The sequence below is a fragment of the Panulirus ornatus genome, chromosome 12 (genome assembly GCF_036320965.1).
Source record: "Panulirus ornatus isolate Po-2019 chromosome 12, ASM3632096v1, whole genome shotgun sequence".
In the NCBI taxonomy this organism is placed as follows: Eukaryota; Metazoa; Arthropoda; class Malacostraca; order Decapoda; family Palinuridae; genus Panulirus; species Panulirus ornatus.
In genome coordinates this window covers 54,789,774-54,810,307 of record NC_092235.1, presented here as the reverse complement: position 1 = coordinate 54,810,307, position 20,534 = coordinate 54,789,774, and the positions used below count along the sequence as shown (strand labels likewise).

At 47.0% G+C, this 20,534-nt stretch overlaps 1 protein-coding gene across 5 annotated transcripts in view; it reads left to right on the top strand.

Annotated features, from left to right (window-relative positions):
• The window catches only part of LOC139752068 (teneurin-a-like), a 1,037,677-nt gene that overhangs the window by 473,311 nt on the left and 543,832 nt on the right, over nt 1–20,534 (top strand). For 4 of the 5 annotated variants that reach the window (XM_071667906.1, XM_071667907.1, XM_071667905.1 and 1 more), the window contains one exon: nt 373–837. The exons of the other annotated variant lie outside the window; for it this stretch is intronic. In XM_071667906.1, coding sequence (XP_071524007.1) covers nt 373–837 — 465 coding nt within the window. The remainder of the gene's footprint in view (nt 1–372; nt 838–20,534) is intronic. 5 annotated transcript variants of the gene reach the window in all.

The window sequence follows — 20,534 nt, the reverse complement described above, 5'->3', positions numbered from 1 at the left end:
TATGTATTGGTGGTATTACTGCATGCAGTACTAGTATGACTTGCCCATGTGTATCAGGGGCCTATGTAATTCCCTCTATGTAAAGATATGTGTATATAGTGTTGTGCTTCACACTCACTGTAAGCCATTTATATATTACGCTGTGTATCACTGTTTCTGTATGTGTAATTTTGATAACTCTCACCCTTGTTCCTGTCTCTTCTGGGACTCTCTCATCCTGACATTTACGTGTCGTCCTTCCTCTAGACCTTTTCACTGTTGTGCTTTTATTCTGATCCCCCCCTCCCCTCGGCTGTAGTAGCCCAGCCCCCTCCAAGCACCCAGTAGTTAACGTAGGCTAAGCTTGCACTCGCCTCTCTCTCTCCCCTGCAGGTGACCGTGGCAGCAACCGCTCGCGAGCCACCACACCCCTCAGCCACACCTCAGATCCAGAGTTAGGAGACGCGCCCTCCATTCACGACGCCGCCCACCCCCACGCCACCCACAACCACAACAATCTGTCTCACTACCGAGGGCAGTACACGACGCCCTCCAGCGGCACTGGGGGCGTAGGAGTTGCGCCAGGGGACACCACCAGCTCGGCCGCCGTCATGAACCAGCTGGGTTCGGGTCATGGCCACTACTATCAGGAGATTCCCCAGGGCGGCCTCCACTATGCCAACCACCTCGACGAGTACGACTCTCCCGTGCTCAAGGGAGGTCGTAAATTCCCTCCAGGGCGGCGGATCCAGGCTGGGGGGTCGTCGCTCTCGTCGTCCGATAACAACTCAGACACGACCTACGCCGAAAGCGACATCAACTCCAGCTTGAGGGCCAAGATGGCCGCGCTGGATAATGGTGAGTCGCCTCCTCCAGGCGTTTTGACTGTGGTTCAGTTTGTACACACACTCACACACACACACACACACACACACACACACACACACACACACACACACACACGATAGATATCGTGTCAAGCATGACATCATCCATTGTGTGCCAAGGTAGATCATGTCGAGGCATTCCCTGTTGTGTTTTATGTTAGCCACGTCGCTGCTCACTTAGTGACTGACGACTTGGAGGAGGGGAGAGGTAGCATGCCTCTCCGGAAATGGAGCTGTGAGAGGGGGGGGTTTACTCATGTATATGAGGGGGGTAGTAGACCAGCACCCCAGGAGGGGGTGTATGTGAGGGGAATCACCAAGTACCCGAGAAAGGAAGTAGTCTAGCACCCCAGGAGGGTGGTTGTGAGAGGGGGAAGAAGCCAAGCGCTCCCCAAGGAAGGGAGTTGTCTGGCACCCCTAGGAGTGTGGTTATTGAGGGGGGGAAGGGGTAACCCAAGCATCCCCCCACCCCCCAGGAAGTCCAAAGTCACACCAGAGTACAACTGAAGTTTCCTTTCTCTCTCTCCCCCCCCTACAATGTAAAGTCAGTCTCTTATCTCCCCCTGGAATGTTCCTGTTCGATAATACGTATGTCAGGCGGTTATCTTATTACTCCCCAAGACATTAACATTTTCATGAGCTCCACACCGATGGCAAGCCTTTGATTATACCATCATGGGAGTTCATTTGCATACGCTAGTTTTGCCCCAAAAAAGAAAAAAGAAAACAGGAGGGATGCCTTTGTCCTGACAAATTAGGCTATTTACGTAGAAAGTTCTGCTCCAGGTGAAGCGCAGACCTTTCTGAAATTCCCCTTGTGCTCCGTAAGTAGCTTTGAACATTGTGTATTATGTACTGAAATTACCCACTCTTGGGCCTTCCCGACCGTACCCTGTGTTTCGATCCGGTTCGTTATGAATACGAGAGCAGCCTTGGCTGGGGGGGGGGTTAGAAACGTTCACAATGTCTGAGGGTCTTCGATTCATAATGCAGGGGGTGGTGGGCCCGAGAGGGACTGAGAGGGAGTGAGGGAGGGGGAGAATACCTACTTACCAGAGAGAGAGAGAGAGTGGGGGGGGGGGGTTATATTTCAGCGTTCAGTGATGGTCTATGAAGCAGGATCGAACTAGTTTCCTTAGTCACCCGTATAAAGCCAAGCTTCATGTTACACCTGTGTAGAGTTATCTCCTTGGCCATCCTCGTAGACTCACCCTCTTCGTCACCTCTACAGAGCTGTGGACCTCATCTCTACCCAGTCTCCCAGTCAGACATTGTCTACCCAATCAACCAATCAGGCAGTCCCGTCCCACACTACCAGTCGAACAGTGACTTTTCCAGTCTGCCAATCAGGCAGCCTCTTCCCAGTCTACCAGACAGATTTTTTGTCTACCTGATCTTCCAGTCAGGCGGTGTCTAACCAGTCTTCCTCTTGGACAGTCTCTATCCAGTCAAGCAGACCCGACCCACACTGCCAGCTGGACAGTGACTTCCCAGTGAAAAAAAGACAAAATTTACCCTCGACATTGTTTTTACGATTTAAAACGACGGAGAAAACGAGTTGCCTGGCCTGGTTCTGTTCATCTGTTATCAAGATAAGCTCACTGTTAAGTGAGGAGTGATAAAATAATATATTATTTTATGTCTATTGAAAGTGTCTATTGCGACAGCCATGGTTACCTTGTGGTACGATACCAGACCGTCGGTGCTTTTCATTTGGCCAGTTATGGTCATGGGGTGTGTCCAGCGGTCAGTTTCACAGGTGTGAGTAAGGACACGTCCCTACGGGTGGTCAGTCGTGTTCCTCCCAAACACGAAAAGAAACTCCTCCCAAATGAATTCCTCAGAATTGGGTTACCGGCGACTATGAAAACTGGCCAAGCACCCAAGCAACCCTGCACCCCTGCAACCCTGCACCCCAGCACCCCAGCACCCTAGCAACCCTGCACCCCTGTTGTACCCCAGCAACCTTGCACCCAGCACCTCAGCTCAGGTAGCAAGCAGCAGGCAGATGCCTCCCTCTCCACCTTGCTTGGCTGTCCGTCCAGATATTGCTAAAACGAGACTAACAGATCTCTTCCTTAGACGAGAGAGAGAGACAGCTATAAAACGTCAAGAAGATATTCTGTGTTTTAGCTTAACGTCATATGCTATAGCTCTTGCATGGAGCTTTTTTTCCAGTTATAAATGCATCGAGCTAGATGGAAGATCCCTCCACGTTTTCAGACATACTCACAGCCCGGTGCGTGGGTTGAGTGGTGAATATAATCCACCATGGCAGAGGGTAATGGGTATTATAGATCTTCGAAGAGCTAGCTGCTTAATCTCCAGGGAAGGTCTGAAGTACAGTAGATGGCTCATCGAAAATACGATGGATGTATCGTCCGAAATACGTTGAAATGAGTCTCGTTGAAGCAGTAAGGTATGGGATATGATCCTGATGAAAGGACTCGCCGTAGAATCGTGAAGAGTGAGAGTGAATATTTGACACACACACACACACACACACACACACACACACACACACACACACACACACAGCCCCTGAACGGGAGTAGACACACACACACACACACACACACAAGCCATCCAGCACACCCTACCCTCCAAATATTACTGAGAATTTCATTAAATTTTCTTTCGTTAGCCGCCAAAGATTCAAAACAATTTCGGTACACGAAATCCAATTTATGAATGTCCCACAGGTGAGCTCAGGCAGACGAGGTGTTCCCACTACCCGCAGAAAATGCTGACGGGGGAAGTGCGCCTCCCGTGGTTTCTCGAGGTGTGAGCCTCCTGTAGATTCGAGAGAGAGAGAGAGAGAGAGAGAGAGAGAGAGAGAGAGAGAGAGAGAGAGAGAGAGAGAGAGAGAGAGAGGGCCACCTACCCGTGTTATTGTACGGCGATAACACTCTCTCCCTCTGTACTAAAACAGTTAAGGGTGTCGAGAAAAGGGGAGATTACTTCAGCATTTCATCTTCACAGAAGACAAGGGTATTTTCTGAGCAACATCCTCGCCACCGTATGAGTGTTTCATGATCGCAACGTAACTGTGGTGGTAATTATTTGTCCTGTGGTGATGACGAACTTCCGAGCCCGCCATGGGGGGATTTACGTAGAGAATTTAACTTAGACGACCACAACCAGTGGGATGCAGTGAACAATAGACTCCTCACCAGAGGTTAGCCTGGTTAATATGGGTGAACAGAAGACTCTGCACGAACCCACACACACACACACACACACACACACACACACACACTCCGTATTCCACCAAGTGGTTGAACATGCACGTAGCAACAGGCGATGGAAGCAGCGAAAGCGAAAAGTCGGAGTGAGAGATCTTTGTCCTCACAGCCAGCTAGCTGCACACATCGAGAGAGAGAGAGAGAGAGAGAGAGAGAGAGAGAGAGAGAGAGAGAGAGAGAGAGAGAGAGAGAGAGAGAGGAGCAGAAAATCTCTCGGTAAACTCACCCCCTTCCGTCGCTGCCGTCGTACAAGCCCCACAACAATAACGTATTTCATATTTGCCAACAACCGGGGACTTGGATTGTACACAGCTAACAAAGTTTCTTTAGCAAGCGGTCTGCTGGCTGAGGGAAATGCAGTATTTGCAGCCTGGACGAAAACATTATATATATATATATATATATATATATATATATATATATATATATATATATATATATATATATATATATATATATATATATATATAAGCTTTCAAGGAGGATGTGTTGTATGGATACCAAAGAACAGTTGCACAAGAGTAACACAATAGAAGTTTTATTAGAAGTTTGTGTGTTTGTTGATTTTGTCAGTAAAAACTTCAGCCAATGAAATCGTTAAATGATTTATTGATATAAATGCTGCTCAGTCGTCTAATGATTTCTTGATATAAATGCTGATTACCAACACTAAACACTTGAAATGAACTTTATTGAGCATGAGAATCTCACTCTTTTCTGTAAACTTCAAGGTATGAGAGTACAGGAACCTACAGAACGACAAGGAAGTTAGAATCAGAGTTTGTTCACCCTGGAGAATCAGAATCGTGTTCTACCAACCCTGGAAACTCGGACTCACTAAGGGCATCCTTCAAGGGGAGGATTTTAACCTTCCTCACCTTAGGTGGAAATGGACAGAGACTGCCTTCGGAGCTCAGAATTACTCCGGGAGTAGAACAGGCGAGAACTCTTGCACAAATTGGAACTACTTAGACTACTTCGGGAGTTCATCCTCAGCCACCCGATGGTAGAACCAACCAAAGTAGACCATACTAGATATTTAATTTCGCAAATGGAGGAGTACGACTCATGCAAAGTACAGAATGAGCATGGAGATTGAATGAACACCACACCATGCGTTAGTGGAATGATGTAGTAAAGTAAGGTAAGTGCCATTGAAAATGACGTAGTGTGAACTGAAATGAGTTTCGACTGCATCGTTATAGGGCAAAATGATAAAGTGAAAAACGTTCGAAATGGCGTGTGCAAACTGTTGGCATTATGTCCCGGATGAACGCTGTAGAATGCGTATGAAAATCATATCAGATCATAACAAGAGTAACCATTGCCTCTTTAAAAATGGTGGGATGATGGATCTTGCAAGCCTTCGAGATGAGAGAAGAAGGATTGATGACAAGTGTTTTTTAAAGTTAATATATATATATATATATATATATATATATATATATATATATATATATATATATATATATATATATATATATATATATATATATATATATATATGTTGTTTTGTTTTGTTTAATTCGCTGTATGATTGTGTTGAAACATTACCCTTCCTAGCTTTTGAAATAGCTGTGCATATATCACTCACAGTCATCATGGACTCGTGTCAAGCTTATGAACTGCTGGGAACGTCAGAACAGCCAGAGGTCATTCCCTTTTGGCGTGACGGGTGTGGTTGAGGACGTGGGTGACTGTAGAATACTCCCCTTAGATTCACAAGGTACTTACTTGGGTACAGTTAGAGAAAATTGCGTGCTTATCCCAGGGGGTCAGACAAGTATTTAGTACATCACCTCCAGGTGTTCAGAACATTATGGATGAAGATAAAGAGACCATTTTAGAGCACATTAGGCGGGTGTCTTGCAAAGTGTAACTATAGACGAGGTGATATAGACCGCCACCTCAAACACTTAAGACTTGATCACATGAAAGCAGTGCAGCTCGGTCTGGACTAATCTTTGACGAACGTCCAAAAGTAACGAAAGATTGGGTACACATGACGATAGTGTCTTTTATTTGCAGTCTGGGTAAACTCTTGGGAATGCTGTGATGTCATAGACGGTGTGGGAAAAAAAAAAAAAAAACAGCGTAAACTTGTGGCCGGCTGTTGAATCTGTCCCTGGGAGATGTGAGAAATATGGAAGTTTTTTTTTTTTTTTTGAGGATGTATTGAAGAAGTTTTTGTTCTGTTTCTTCTCATGTAAGCTTCACTAATACGGCTGGAACATGTCTTACAAGAACCAGTGCTCGTATTGCAACCCCCCGCTCATCAGGGAACCTTAAGCCAAATATTGAGCTGTTGGGGTAAGGCAACGGCTCTTCAAATCACTAGCAAGAAGGACAGTGAAGCTCACAGCAAATCTGGAAAGCAACACTACAGTCGCTTTCCAGGATAGCAGAGGCAGTGGTCACCTGGCAGCCTCTATCCCTTTCCAGCCTCGCACTTACACACAGGCTTCATACATACATACATACATACATACATACATACATACATACATACATACATACGTAATAAGAGCATTCATATACATGTATACATACACAAATTCATGAATACATACGCACATTCAGCCATACATATACATACGGAAACAAACAATTTCTCAGCTTGGCCGTGCACTCTCGCCCCAGTAGTGTGAGGGAGAACAACGAGAGGTGTTTAATTTACATGTGTTTACCATATGTCGATAAGGGGAAAAAAACGCCATTTCAATCTCCCTTTGTAACTGTTCCTGCTTCTCCGTCAGCTGAAGCCAACACGGAAATGTTTGGTCGTTGTGGCTGCTCCTGCTGCTGCTCTGTGTGTGTGTGTGTGTGTGTGTGTGTGTGTGTGTGTGTACACCCTCTGATAAGAGTTTCGGAGCAGTGAATGTATTGGTCTTTTTATTTTCCGTGATGTCTTCTTGTTCTTACGTAGCTGTTGATCGTCTGTTCCAGTGATTGTCTCGAGCAAAAAGAAAAAAGAAAATGTGAGTTGTAGATTCTTGCAGGTGCTGGTTGTTAACAGTTGTTGTGGCCGTCAGTGTTTGTTCCAAGCGAGTATGTCACACGCTCGTCTTAATTGTAGATTTTCTTTTCTTTTCTTCAAGAAATGGTTTGGGAGTGTGTCCAGTAAATTCTTTGATCCAGCAGGTTCTTAGAGAGAGAGAGAGAGAGAGAGAGAGAGAGAGAGAGAGAGAGAGAGAGAGAGGGAAGGTACCTTATTGGCATACGTTGTGTTCCAGGAAGCGGTTTGTTGGTTTAGCCATAGATGTTTGAACTAGTTTTTTTTCCCCTTTACCTATAGTTTATTCCAGGAAATGCCCCCCCCCCCCCCTGCCTTTTTTTTGTGTTCCAGTAATTGTTTATTTTAGAAGAAAAACTAGTGTTGTTTTAGCCGTTTTAAGAACACAAGGTTCGTTTCATTACTTACTTAAAGTTTATGTTTAACTTCGTCTCGAGAAATATATCTGTGGTCTAGCTGTAATCAGTTTATCAGGGAAGGTGAAAGAAGGGCGTGGGCTGGACGAAGATTAAGGGCCCCGTCCACTCCACCGGCTGACGCATCTTTCTAATGGTTCGCCTTGTTATGTTGGTATTTCCCTTCTGTTGCCACACTGAGCTTACTTTCTTCTTCCTTCTGGTAGAAATGATGGTCAGTAACTACGTAAACCCGGTATATTACATACGTTCAGCAGCCTGGTGTGTGTGTGTGTGTGTGTGTGTGTGTGTGTGTGTGTGTGTGTGTGTGTTGTGGTTTAGCAGGATGTTTCATAGGAGACACTAAGGATTGGCTGTTATATGACAAAGAGGACACTTTGCGCATTTGCCATAAAAACGACGTTACGTCTCAACAGTGTGTTGATCATTTTGATATCATTGTGCTATCTAAATCAATGATATTTAGAGTCTTTATACCGCTTTAGACTACGACTCTTCAGCACTAACGATCCTTTGGCGAATAACGAGAGAGCAGAAGGATTCTGTTATTTTTTTTACGCCGTTTTCTTTTCCCAAAAAAGTATGAGGTTTTATTTTAGCGGTAACTGATCACAAGTGAGTCATGTTGATAGAAATTCTGGTCTAGTCTTCGAGAGAGAAGATAGATGCCTTCCATCCGCTTCTTCAGGCAACATTTTTTCCCCCGTGGGAGGTAAAGCAAGAGTATTCCCCCACAGCTTGGCTTGAATCAATGCAGAGACGAAATTCTTCAAGACCATGAGACTTAATGAATCACCAGATTAAAACTTTGTTTTGAAAGCTTTGAAAGCCGTATATCATTGTGGCACATGGCCTCATCTCTAATACCTTATCAGTGGTCGGCTGGAGCGGGGAGGGAGAGGGAGAGAGAAGGGGTTGGCCGGGGAAGGAGAGGGGAGAAGAAAGGGGAGGGTAGAGGGAGGTAATGGGAGATCAGACAGCTGCTGCTGCTGGCTCCCATTAATACGTCGGCTGCACCGTAATGAACGTTTTTCACATGAGAGATTGAGATTCGAATTTTTCAAAAGCTTTCCCTACACATTTTTTCCCCCCTCCTCCTCCTCCTCAGTTGCTCTTCTATAGACATTTTCATTCGAGGAACAGGAAGGATAATGATGGTAGGTCGGGCATTGTTCGAGGGTTCGTGGAATTGTGGCAATGAACAGGAGATTAGGAACATATAGGAGGGTCATATAGAGAGAGCCGGGTCCAGACTTGGGTTGTTGAAGACTATAGGGTGTAAGTGGTTGGTTGTGTTGATGCAGTGGGTTAGGTTGTTAACCCACGGTTGTGTAGGTGGGTGGGCCAGGAAGGCAGATGACCCTCTTCATCTGAGGTTAAGGTTCATGACCTAAGATGAGGAGGGGGGTAGGGATGAGACTTTAATCGGTAGTTAGATTCCATCTTAGGGAGAGTTAGATCCATCTTAGGGAGGGAGGTTGAATATCATCTTGTTTTATGGCTGAGTCTCGTACACTTGCATTTTTCTTTTTTTTTCATTTTTTTTTTTTTTTTTCATTTTTCAAGTTAGGAAAAAGGAGGATTTCCTGAAGAATGTTAATGCAAGTTTCTTCCAACGACATAATTTACCCTCTGCCATTAATTAACTTAACTGGCAAGTAATTAAGGTTGGAGTAGGGGAGGAGAATATTTTTTTTCTCTCTCTCTTTCTCTCTCTTCTCGAAAACGATGTGTAGGCCAGGGGTGTGTTGGGTGGTTGGTTGTCGGGGAAAGGGGGTGGGGGGGATTATTTACCCTGATGGCTGTGTTTATGAGGACGACGACGACGACGACCGACGGCGACGAGGTGTTGCTGCTCGATCCCTGGTTGCCTCACGAGCTGCTGGACGCGAGGGATTGACGTCAGGTGGTGTGGGTTTTGGTTCATCGTTAGTTAGTCAGGGTGTGGCGCGCGCCGCGCCCCGTCCTCCTCCTCCTCCTCCGTTTTCTCCAGTTGGGGTTCTCCTTCTTGGTGATTGGGGAGGAGAGGTTGAGGGTGAGGGAGTGGAGTGGGATGGGGGATGAGGGTGTTATAGCCTTTCAGTAAAGGGGATGAGGGGAAAATTATTCCATTAGGTTCGGCAGTGTAGATTATTGTTTACTGTAGTAGGTAGAGGGGGTTTCTGTCACCAATTGAAGGAAATGAGATTTATATGAAACTTAACATTTTCTGTCATTTGAAAACTGTGGAGGATTTATTTTCCCATCTTTTCTCTTGCAAATGGAAATGCTACTTTTAGAAAAGTCAGAGCAAAAGTACAATGCGCCACTACGAAACATAATCTTATTTATTTTTTTTTTTTTTTTTTTTTGGCAGATTGTAATAAATTTTGTGAAGTATTTGTTGATATTCTTTCCAGTTGTGATGTTGAGGTTTGCATTTCTCGTGATATAGTGTCATGATGGTTTCATATTTCTCATGTGAGTCATAGAGCTCTTGATTTTTGGTTCTGTGCCACAAGAGCGGCTGTTTTTATTAAGCACTCCTACCCACCCTGTGGGCGGTCGGGGGCAAAAGAGGACACAGAAGGCAGATCCAAAGACTGGTGAGCCTCAGTGATTGAAACAGACCACAAGGTAAAGAGGTCAGACGCTCTACCTTAATGGTGAGAATGGTCACCGATTTTTTTTTCTCTCTCTCTCTCTCTCACTTTCGTCTCTTGTGACCCCAGTTATCAGACGTCTTACCCTGATGATGAGTAAACTTCAGCTGTTGACCCAACAGTTAATATTTTTCATCGTGTTGATACCAAAGTTGTGAATCCTTCTTCCCCGTTTCACACACACACACACACACACACACACACACACACACACACACACACACACACACACACAGGCTAAGAGGTGTGTGTGTGTGGGGTGGTGGGAATATGGGGGGGGGGGGGTTGTGCATACATGCATAGAGGATGAGACAAAGTACATATATACGGTGTTAAGAGACGGGGCAGCACGAGTGTAAGACTCCCTCCCCATACCGCACAACACACAAGGTTATCACAAATAGTAGCTACACGCTGCAGAGGCCCGCGTCCTGTGCTGGAAAAGTTAGATTTCTTCCTCACATATTTTTCTTCTAACAATGATAAAGTTACGTCTCGTCCTGACACTGCTGAGGTTCACATCGCTATTGAGGTTTGACCTTGGCCTGCAGCTGAGCCGTCGGGGTTAACGCGTTTTTGACGCTGTTCAGAGTTAAGCCAGCCAAGCAGCCTTTAATCTCTGGTGCCTCACCTCTCTCCCTCCTCTCTCCTTCTCCTTCCCTTCTGTCTTGTCTTTCTAGTTCTTTTTGTTCTCTTCCTCGTCTTCTTCCCCTCTCCTCTTCTTCCTTCCTTAGTCGCTTTCTCGTCCTTTCTCTCCTTCCCTGCCTATCCTTCTACTCTTTCTTCTCCTTCTCCTCCTCCTATTCCCTTTCTCTCACTCCTGTGCCTCCTTTTTTTTTCCTTCTCCTTCTCCTTGTTTTACTCCCCCTCCTTCCTCAAGTTCTTTCTGTTCTTTCTCATCCTCATTCTTCATTTGTTCCTCCTTCTACCCCTCCTTCGTTTTTATCTTCATCCTCCTCCCATTATCTTCATTCTCCTTCTATTTCTTTCCCTTCCGGTCCCCCTCGTACTTTGCTGCTGCTGTTCTTCAGCATCTTCCTGCGAGTTAGGCCAGTACGGGTGGCACTGGCCCTTGCCAGCGGCCTCCGCCCTCCGCCACACCTGCCCAACTCCCTCCAAACTTAGCCTCAGAACTCGGTAAATTGGCCTTAGTGAGCCAGCTAGTCGACCAGCCAGCTAGCTATCCAAATAGCCAGTTAGCCAGCTAGCCAAATAGCCAGCCTCTAGCCTAGCTACCTGGCCAGCCACTCATATACCCGACAAGCGGTGGCTGGGGTTGAGAGAAACTTCTTCATCCGTTGTGTAGTGTACTGATGATGTGGTGGGGAGTGTGTGATGGGCGGTCCATTTTTTTAGGGCCTCTGTACATTCGACGCTATACTGCACGCAGGAGCAAGGAGAGGATGGACCACCCCTTTGAAAAGAGAAGATCCCCGACGAAACTGTATTTCTTTCCTCAACTATTGAGGATGATACATCCTTACTGGAAGTGACTTTTTTGCTCACAGTGTTTACTCGAGTAACCCAGACGACTTCATAATCATGACAGAGTTTCTGTACCTTCGCTGTGGTCTTCCCCTCTGGTGGGGGGAGAGACTTATGATTTGATCTCTACTTTCACAGTTACTCGAACCACTGGAACTGATGATAACAGACTTAGTTACTAAATGTTGTAACCGTAGACGTCAAACTGGGTTAATGGGTTTGGACACCATAGCCCAAGAAAACGAACAGTCGTGGAAACTATTTCATTTGAGGGAAGAGGTTTGGGAAGGGGAGGTATGGGTCGGCTGGAGACGAGGCTTCGTATTAGGCTTAGTCCTGGGCGAAGCTTCGCCAACGACGACAGATAACTATTTAGAGCTGAGCAGTTTCCTGAGGAACTTTTCTTTATCGTACTGAACTCCCCCGCCAGTCACGCGGATAAAACTATGAGAGGGGGTTGAACAGAGGGAGAAGTAAGGAGAAGGGAAATATTTCGGAGGAAGTAGAAAATTTTTCTTTTAAAAAGGGTCAAGTTGTAGTTTCATAGGAGAGACTTAAGGGTTCCAAAACTTCACAGCGTCCGGAAGGAAACAAACATCACAACCGCCCGACATTGAGCTGCCAACATCATAGTAATCATATGACACTGTAGCTGACCGAGTACTGTATGATCTAGTTAATAGGGACAAAACTGGTCACCTCTGGGAAGCAAAGACCAAAGTAAAAGATAGATAGATTGATAGATAGATTAAGGAAAATGAACGAACACTGCGGCGTATTTAAAGTGGATCATGTTTCGAGGTTAGACTGGAAGACTTGGCAAGTCGAATTGCTTTGGACTCGACTCTGTTTAGTAGGTACGTGTGTAGTAGAGCTAGAACCTCCCTCATGTGAGAACAATTTCCCATCTACCCTGTCGTTAGATGGGATCACAGCAGCTGTTCAGAAGACAACAATTTGTTTCATCTGAGCAGTAATCCCAGCCTTATAGAACCAGAGTTGACTATTTACATGATGAAGGGTTTCCAAAGATAGGGCAATGGGATATTAAGTGAAATGTTGTTGTTTACGGTGTAATGAAAAAGTGCTTTACCAACCGACTGACTGTGTGACTGCCTAGCATACCGGTGAGGAGAATGAGCTGGTGTGGGTGGGACCAGCCCAGTGGGAGGTGAGAGGCCCTCCCTGTTGCTTGATATTCTCACGGCGTTGGCATCGGTGGCCGAGGGCAGTGCATGACAACCAGGCACTGATTGCTCCCTTGCCCCGTGGTTCCCTGCCTCTCTCAGGCACTCCTTAGGCACTGGAGCACGTGATGAGGTAATTAGAGGGGAACCTTTGAGGTGCATTGTGGCTCTCATTCGCAGGTGGAAGAGGAGGAGGAGAGATTTTAGTCGGTGCGAGTGGTGGGAAGATGTTCCCGACGGAAGACAGGATGGTGGTGCTGGCTTTGCAGAGAGAGAGAGAGAGAGAGAGAGAGAGAGAGAGAGAGAGAAAGATTAGTTTGTGAAAGAAGGAAGACCTCCCTTAGGATTTATGGATTGTGGAAGTAGAACAGGTGCTCCGTTGGGTTTCTTGGGAGAGATTAAGGGAGATACTTAAGGAGCAGGGGCGCTTGTGGGTGAACGTGAGGGAGGAGTTGTGACTTTAGGTGAACCTAAGGAGTTTAAGGGATGAGAGGGGGTTACTTTAGGTGGACCCGATGAACGAGAGGGAGGAATAGGGATTTTGCATGGAATATGGGGAAGTATGAGTGAGAAATAAAGATATGGTGGCGTCGGAGGGAGCCTGGTGGAGGACAAGGGACTCTGGTATGATTGAAAGGAGTGTAAAAGAGTAAGAGCTGTTGTGGGACGCTGGGAGTCGTTTAAAGGGTTTGGACTCGTTTATGAATGTTCAGGAATAGTAAGGTGAAGCAGTGGCTCGGCTAAACTCTGTTGGACCGTGAGTAGTAGAAACTGTTTTAGGACTTCACAGTGTTATATGATTAGTAGCTGCATTTTGTAGTGTGAAGGATGAGAGGGTTCTCGTAGGAGTGTGGAGGCGTAATGGTTAGGAGAAAGAGACGTAGTAGGACTTGTAGGAGCACATTGGAGGAGTTGAATAGGGTTTGGGGCGTGAGGGAATGTGTAGTAGAACTAGGATCCATGGTAGAACCCAGTGGAGTGTAAAGGAAGAATAAAGGCTCTTATAGGATCTAAAGAAGTTTAAGAGATGAGTAGAGACTCTGATGGGAGTGTAGGAAAGTGTGAGGGAGGAGTAAGGGGGTCTGGTAGGAGTGTGGGATGCTGTATGGGAGGTTTGTTTACTCCGTTCACTGGAGGAATAGAGGCTTTGATAAGAATGTGGGTGAGGGAAGGGTTAGATAAGGCGCTCCTCTTCGTGTATTGGGTCGTTTGAAGGAGTGAGGATGTCTGAAGTAGGTAGAAGCATAGTCGAGTAAAGTAATTGCTGCAGTAGGTCGTGAGTGAGGCTTTGGGAAGATTCTAAGGAGTGTGAAAGTGGAGTAAGTGGACGTAGAGCAAAGGGAGAGGGAAGCGGAAGGATGTCCGGTAGGCTGAGGGAGTGAGTGAAAATGTAAGGGACTGTGAGGCAGGAGTAGGAGGGTGGTAAGCCCTGAGGGAGGGTGATATAGAGCAGTTGGGATGCTGGGTAAGTGGAAGAACGTAAAAGGGAGAGTGAAGCTCCCGTGTACGAGACTAAGTTAGAATTATCACATACGGTATGAGCATGGGGGAGTGAGATATAGGAGTAGAGTCTATTTCAGGAGACGGAGAAAGTGTTCGGGAGAAAATGCTATTGTCAACAGTGTGAGGGGGGATTATAAGGCCTCTGCGTTGAGTTAAAGAGAGTAGTGGCGGTGTCAGTAGAAATGTGAGGGAGAAGTAGGGACAGTATTAGAAGTAGGAAAGGAAGAGTGAGGGAGTTAAGCGCAGGCTGTGGCGGGAGTCAGGGGAGAGTGAGGGAGTTAAGCGTAGGCTGTGGCGGGAGTCAGGGGAGTGTTGAGGGAGAGATGGGGGAACAGTGGCTGGAGTCAGCAGGTTGAGAAAGAAGTAATACAAATCTAGCCTCCCGGGTAATCAAGATTTTTAACGAGTTGGGAAGTCTTTTGGATTCATCATCCCAGAATTTGCAATTCCAACGACTTTTGCCTCCGGGGAAGTTGTTGCGGTCATTGGCTTTCTGAAGTACTGAATTTTGTTGGGAAAACTTCCTGCGTCCTGGAGCTGATGACTTTTGATACTTGGTTGTTGTTGTTGTTTTTTTCTCTCCCCCTGTGTTGTAAAGAAGGCAGTGCCGCCGCAGGCCAGTTCCTCGTGTAAGTCTTTATGTGAACCCGTGTCGGTCGGCTTCGTCTCGCTGCTGGGAGGGATCCTGCCACGCCTCCGTAGTGTTTTCGCCAAAAGAACTGTCGTAGGAGTTTATATTTTTCGTGGATGCCATTTGTTCCTGAAAGGTGGGTAAAAGTTTAGAGGAAATTCATGATAACGCCCGCCTCTAAATTCTCGCCGTGTATTGGCATTAGGTCCATGTGTGCACAATGTTTGTCAGCATCAGCTCTGGCTCTGCTGGATCGACTGGAAATTTACGATCGACGGCGGCGGAGTGAGGAGACGATAGCAGAGTGGGAGGTGGTTGTACCCTTCCTGTACTCTGCTTGGAAATCCTTCTCGTTTGGTAAATTTGTATTCCTTGTGCCAGGCTGCAGAAGGTCTCAGGTGGCGCTGTTAGCTGGCCAGCCACTCACGCGGTCCTTCGAGGCTGCAGCTGGTTATTCCCAGGTGGTGATGGTGCTTGGTCGTCGCTGGTGCCGTTGTTGATATATCCTCGCCAGCTGGTGGTAGTTTGTCTCTTCAGAAGGCGCCGGTGTCCTCAGTTATTTGGTGGTAACGTTCCTTGGTGTCAGTGTTGACCTGGTGGATGAGGGAGTGGGTGGAGGTCTCCCGGGCCTTAGCTAACTCATTAGCACATCATTGTCTTGTTGTTGCCCCAGCCAGACGAAGGTCGTCCATCTTCCCATCTCACCCAGCACGTTGACTCCCCAACTCTCCTCCCCGCATAGTACTCGTCTCCCTAATCCTCCCCCACCCTCCCCAACCTTCCCTTACGATTCACAAATGATCCTCCCCCTTATGACAACTGTCCCCCCCCCCATTTCCCTCCCCCTTGTATAATTACCCATCATCCACGACAGGAGTTCACCCTCTTCCCCTTCTGTATACCATCCCCTCATCAGCGTGTTAGGTCTTCCCTCCCTTCTCCTCTTTAAATAACCCTCTCCCTCATGATAGATGTCCCTCCTTCACCTCGCCACACAGGCAACCCTACTTCCTCCTCTGACAGCTGTCCAGGGGCTCCCCGAGCACCACAGGGAGGCAAGCTTTACTGTCCATGATATGTGTCCCAAGACCTTCCTCCCCTCCCTCACACCTGCAGGTTCCACCGTACAGGCAGGTCCCCTGCATCCACCCCGCCATCCTCCTCTGCTCCCATTCCCTTGCCGGCCTTAGGAGGGTAGGAGGAAGAGGCGAGAGGGGAGGAGGCGTGGGGGGCATGACAACGTAACAGGTGCGATGAGGCTAATAAGAGGCTCGAGTAGGTAATACCCGCCGCTGAGTGCGAGCTGAGAGACCTAAGTAGCGTCCCTGGTTGTTTATGGTTACCAAAACTGAACACGGGAGCTGCTGCTGCTGCTGCTGCTTGCGTCGCGGGAGAGAGAGCGAGAGTGTGTGTGTGTGAGAGAGAGAGAGAGAGAGAGAGAGAGAGAGAGAGAGAGATGGGAACAGTGTTAGCTAGAGGCAGGAGAGCGGAAGATTTGTTTGAGAATTGTGGACGAAAAAAAACACAAAGACTTTTGAATAGAAAAAAGAAAAAAGAATCGTGAGCTGAATAGTAGGCAGACCTGTGTTGAGCACAGGTATCATTGGTAGAGGAGTGGATGACCGTGTGTGCTAGAGAGAGAGAGAGAGAGAGAGAGAGAGAGAGAGAGAGAGAGAGAGAGAGAGAGAGAGAGAGAGAGACCCCAATTGTTCACGCTAGGTCGCTACAGAATTGACAGGAAACAAGGGTGTAGGAGACAGACGCTGAGGTACATGGGAAGGCCAGATGACAGAGGATCTGATGGTCTGCGACCAGGTTATCTGCAGGAGGAGGGAAATGGTATCCAGTCGTCCTAATTTGTATATATATATATATATATATATATATATATATATATATATATAGAGAGAGAGAGAGAGAGAGAGAGAGAGAGAGAGAGTCAGCATAGTATACCAGAAGGATTCTTCTCGCTCACCACCTCCTCCGGCATATAGCTATGGAAGATCACCACAGAGTTTAAAGAGGATACACTGACACGGAAGTTTGATGATGATGTCGATAGGAGATACGACGGCAAGGGAAGCAGAGATCACGTGATGGTAGGGACTATATTGAAAACAGAGTTTAGATGCGGTATAGATAGTGGAGGGAGATTAGTAAAGGTACAGGGAAGGGGAAAAAGAAAGTGTGATAATCTTGACGGATCATCAGCACTGACTGATTAAGAGTGATAGTCACATCATGTGTGCCGGTGGAGTCTGCAGGTGTGGCTGGCTGGTCAGGTGAACACTGGCTGTTGGCTCATTGAAACACCGATGATAGAAAACGGCGAAAAGTAGAAATGTTGGAAATTTGTAGTAGCGAGATAAGCGAAGGGACAGCTGGGGAGGGCAGGGATGTGGGAAGTTAAAATATCCAGTAAGGAAATGGAGGAGGGAGGGATGGGGGAGATGAAAGAAAGAAGACACACCAAGAGAAAGCACAATGAATGAGAGTACGAACGCAAAGGAAAGTAGACGGCAAAATAGATTACGTAAAAGAGTGAATGAGAGAATGTAGGAAATGAAGATGAGTTAGAGTGAGAAATCAGAAGGCTTGAGAGAAGAGAAAAATTATCATAGGAACGGTAAACTGCAGTAAAAGAAAAAGTGAAATATGGAGAGAGAGAGAGAGAGAGAGAGAGAGAGAGAGAGAGAGAGAGAGAGAGAGAGAGAGAGAGAGAGAGAGGTATTACGTATAAATGTTGGAAAAAGGGTGTTTTAAAGATGAGGTCTGTTGTAGATAGAGGATGTTGAAGCTGTAAGACTGTAAACGCAAGGAGACCAGCTGGGTCATTGGAAAAACAAGAGCGCGACGCTTCCTGTGAGGATGTAAACAGATGGCATCCTGTGAACAAAGGAGGACAGGGTTCACTGTAAATAGATGGTATCCTGTGAACAAAGGAGGCCAGGGGTCACTGTAAACAGATGATATCCTGTAAACAAGGAGGCCAGGGGTCACTGTAAACAGATGGCATCCTGTGAACAAAGGGAGGCCAGGGGTCACTGTAAATAGATGGTATCCTGTGAACAAAGGAGGCCAGGGGTCACTGTAAACAGATGATATCCTGTAAACAAGGAGGCCAGGGGTCACTGTAAACAGATGGCATCCTGTGAACAAAGGAGGCCAGGGGTCACTGTAAACAGATGATATCCTGTAAACAAGGAGGCCAGGGGTCCACTTTAAACAGATGGCTATCCTGTGAACAAAGGAGGCCAGGGGTCACTGTAAACAGATGATATCCCTGTATACAAGGAGGGGCCAGGGGTCACTGTAACAGATGGCCATCCTATGTGAACAAAGGAGGCCCAGGGGTCACTGTAAACAGATGACATCCTGTGAACAAGGAGGCCAGGGGTCACTGTAAACAGATGGCATCCTGTGAACAAGGAGGCCAGGGGTCACTGTAAACAGATGGCATCCTGTGAACAAGGAGGCCAGGTTTCACTGTAAACAGATGGCATCCTGTGAACAAGGAGGCCAGGTTTCACTGTAAACAGATGGCATCCTGTGAACAAAGGAGGCCAGGGGTCACTGTAAACAGATGGCATCCTGTGAACAAGGAGGCCAGGGGTCACTGTAAACAGATGGTATCCTGTGAACAAGGGAGGCCAGGGGTCACTGTAAACATGATATCCTGTAAACAAGGAGGCCAGGGGTCACTGTAAACAGATGGTATCCTGTGAACAAGGGAGGCCAGGGTTCACTGTAAACAGATGGTATCCAGGAAGAAAGAAACACTGTTTAAAAATGAAAGACTTTAGTCTTCTTTTGAAGACAGAGAAGCAAGTCATTATATAAATGAGGACTTAACCCTTGTTGTAAACCAGGAAGCAAGGATAAATGCAAGGTCAAGGGCATCCCCCACTGGAAAAACTAGGAGGTAAGGGTAGCTGAAAGTTCAAGGGCATTCTTCACTGTAGACTTAAGGAACTGTGAGATCCCTGTTAGTCCTAGAACATAATGTAAATAAAGGGCGAGGCAAGATTCGTTGTAAACACAAGAGCGCTAAATCATTGTAAACTTAAGAAAAGAAAACTAAGAAAAAGATAGCTCTGTGTACACAAGGAAACACAACCTCAGGCTCGCTGTAAACAAGAGAAAACACGTCAGGCTCACTGTAAACACAGAAACTCCAGGTTCACTGTAAGCATAGGAGCGCCACGCCGCCTGTAAACGGGGGGGGGGGGGCAACGTATACTGTAAACACATGGAGGTGAAAAAAATAAATTCTGACAGCCGAGTAAGAGCGATACTCGTGGAATAAATCTATCGGAAGGGTTAGTCCTGTGGCGATGTGGAGGGTGTCAGTAGCAGGTGAGGACGTCCGGCCGGCTGGCTGGCTGGTCTGGTCGGTTGGCTAGGTCGCTCCTCCGCTGAGGCACCTGGACCCAGGCGGGCGGGCAGGAGCGTCAGGGAGGTGAACTGGCACGCACACACACACACACACACACACTCACGGGCTGGGCTGACTGACTACAGATAAGAGGGGGAGAGGGGCGTCTTATAAACAGGAGGTATTATGAGCAGTTGTTCACTGAAGACGTGGCTACAATAAGAGAGGTGATGAGGGCGTTGCTCTCGTGTTGGGGAGAATCTGTCGCTAGTCAGAGTGGAGGAGCATCATCAGGGCATCAGGAAGAGGAGGAGATTACTCATGCCAGTAGTTACGTAGCAGTGAGGGAATCGAGTAGGACGTGTAGGTAAGCATCAAACAGAGACGCATGTGGGATTAGGAGACGGATGGACGAGAGGGAGGGAGGTACTTGGCAGGCAGACTAGCTGGCAGAGGGATAAAGCAGGGACATGAGCAGGCAGGGAGGTTACAGCAGGATCAACAACAACAGCAGGCAGGCAGGCTACAGTAGGTAGGCACACACCGCTCAGCTGACGCGGGATCAATGTTTCTCTGGTCAGGCGCGAAACCTTGCACAAACACCCACCCTGTCTACCTTCCTCCCTCCCTCCCTCCCTCACCTTGTTATTTCTAGTTCGCTTGTACTTACTTGCCTTGGCTACTGTGACGCTTGGATGTTAGATGTGGCTCGTGGATGTTGTGATGCTGGGTGTGGCCTGATGATGGATGTATGGTGATGGTGGTGGTGTTCGGTGTGGCGTTGGGATGTTGCGTCTAGCCCAGTGTTGTGTAGGCGAAGGGTTAGAAAGAGAGAGAGAAAGCGAGATAGATAAAGAGAGAGAGAGAGAGAGAGAGAGAGAGAGAGAGAGAGAGAGAGAGAGAGAGAGAGAGAGAGAGAGAGAGGAGGGTTAAAAAGGTCACACGTATTAGTCAGGGTGGGATCAAATGTTAAAAGTCTCGCCAGATAAAAGGGCGACGTAAATGTGAGCGCTGGTGGCGACATGGCTAACCAACTCACGGGGGAAATTATATTTAGATGCTGTGCAAGCCGGAAGTCGCTGCCGGCAACAAGCACAACAGGAAACCTTCTCCACTTTTGCTCTAATTAAGTTCTTTATTGTCGTGGAATGTCTCGTGGACGTTCATTATA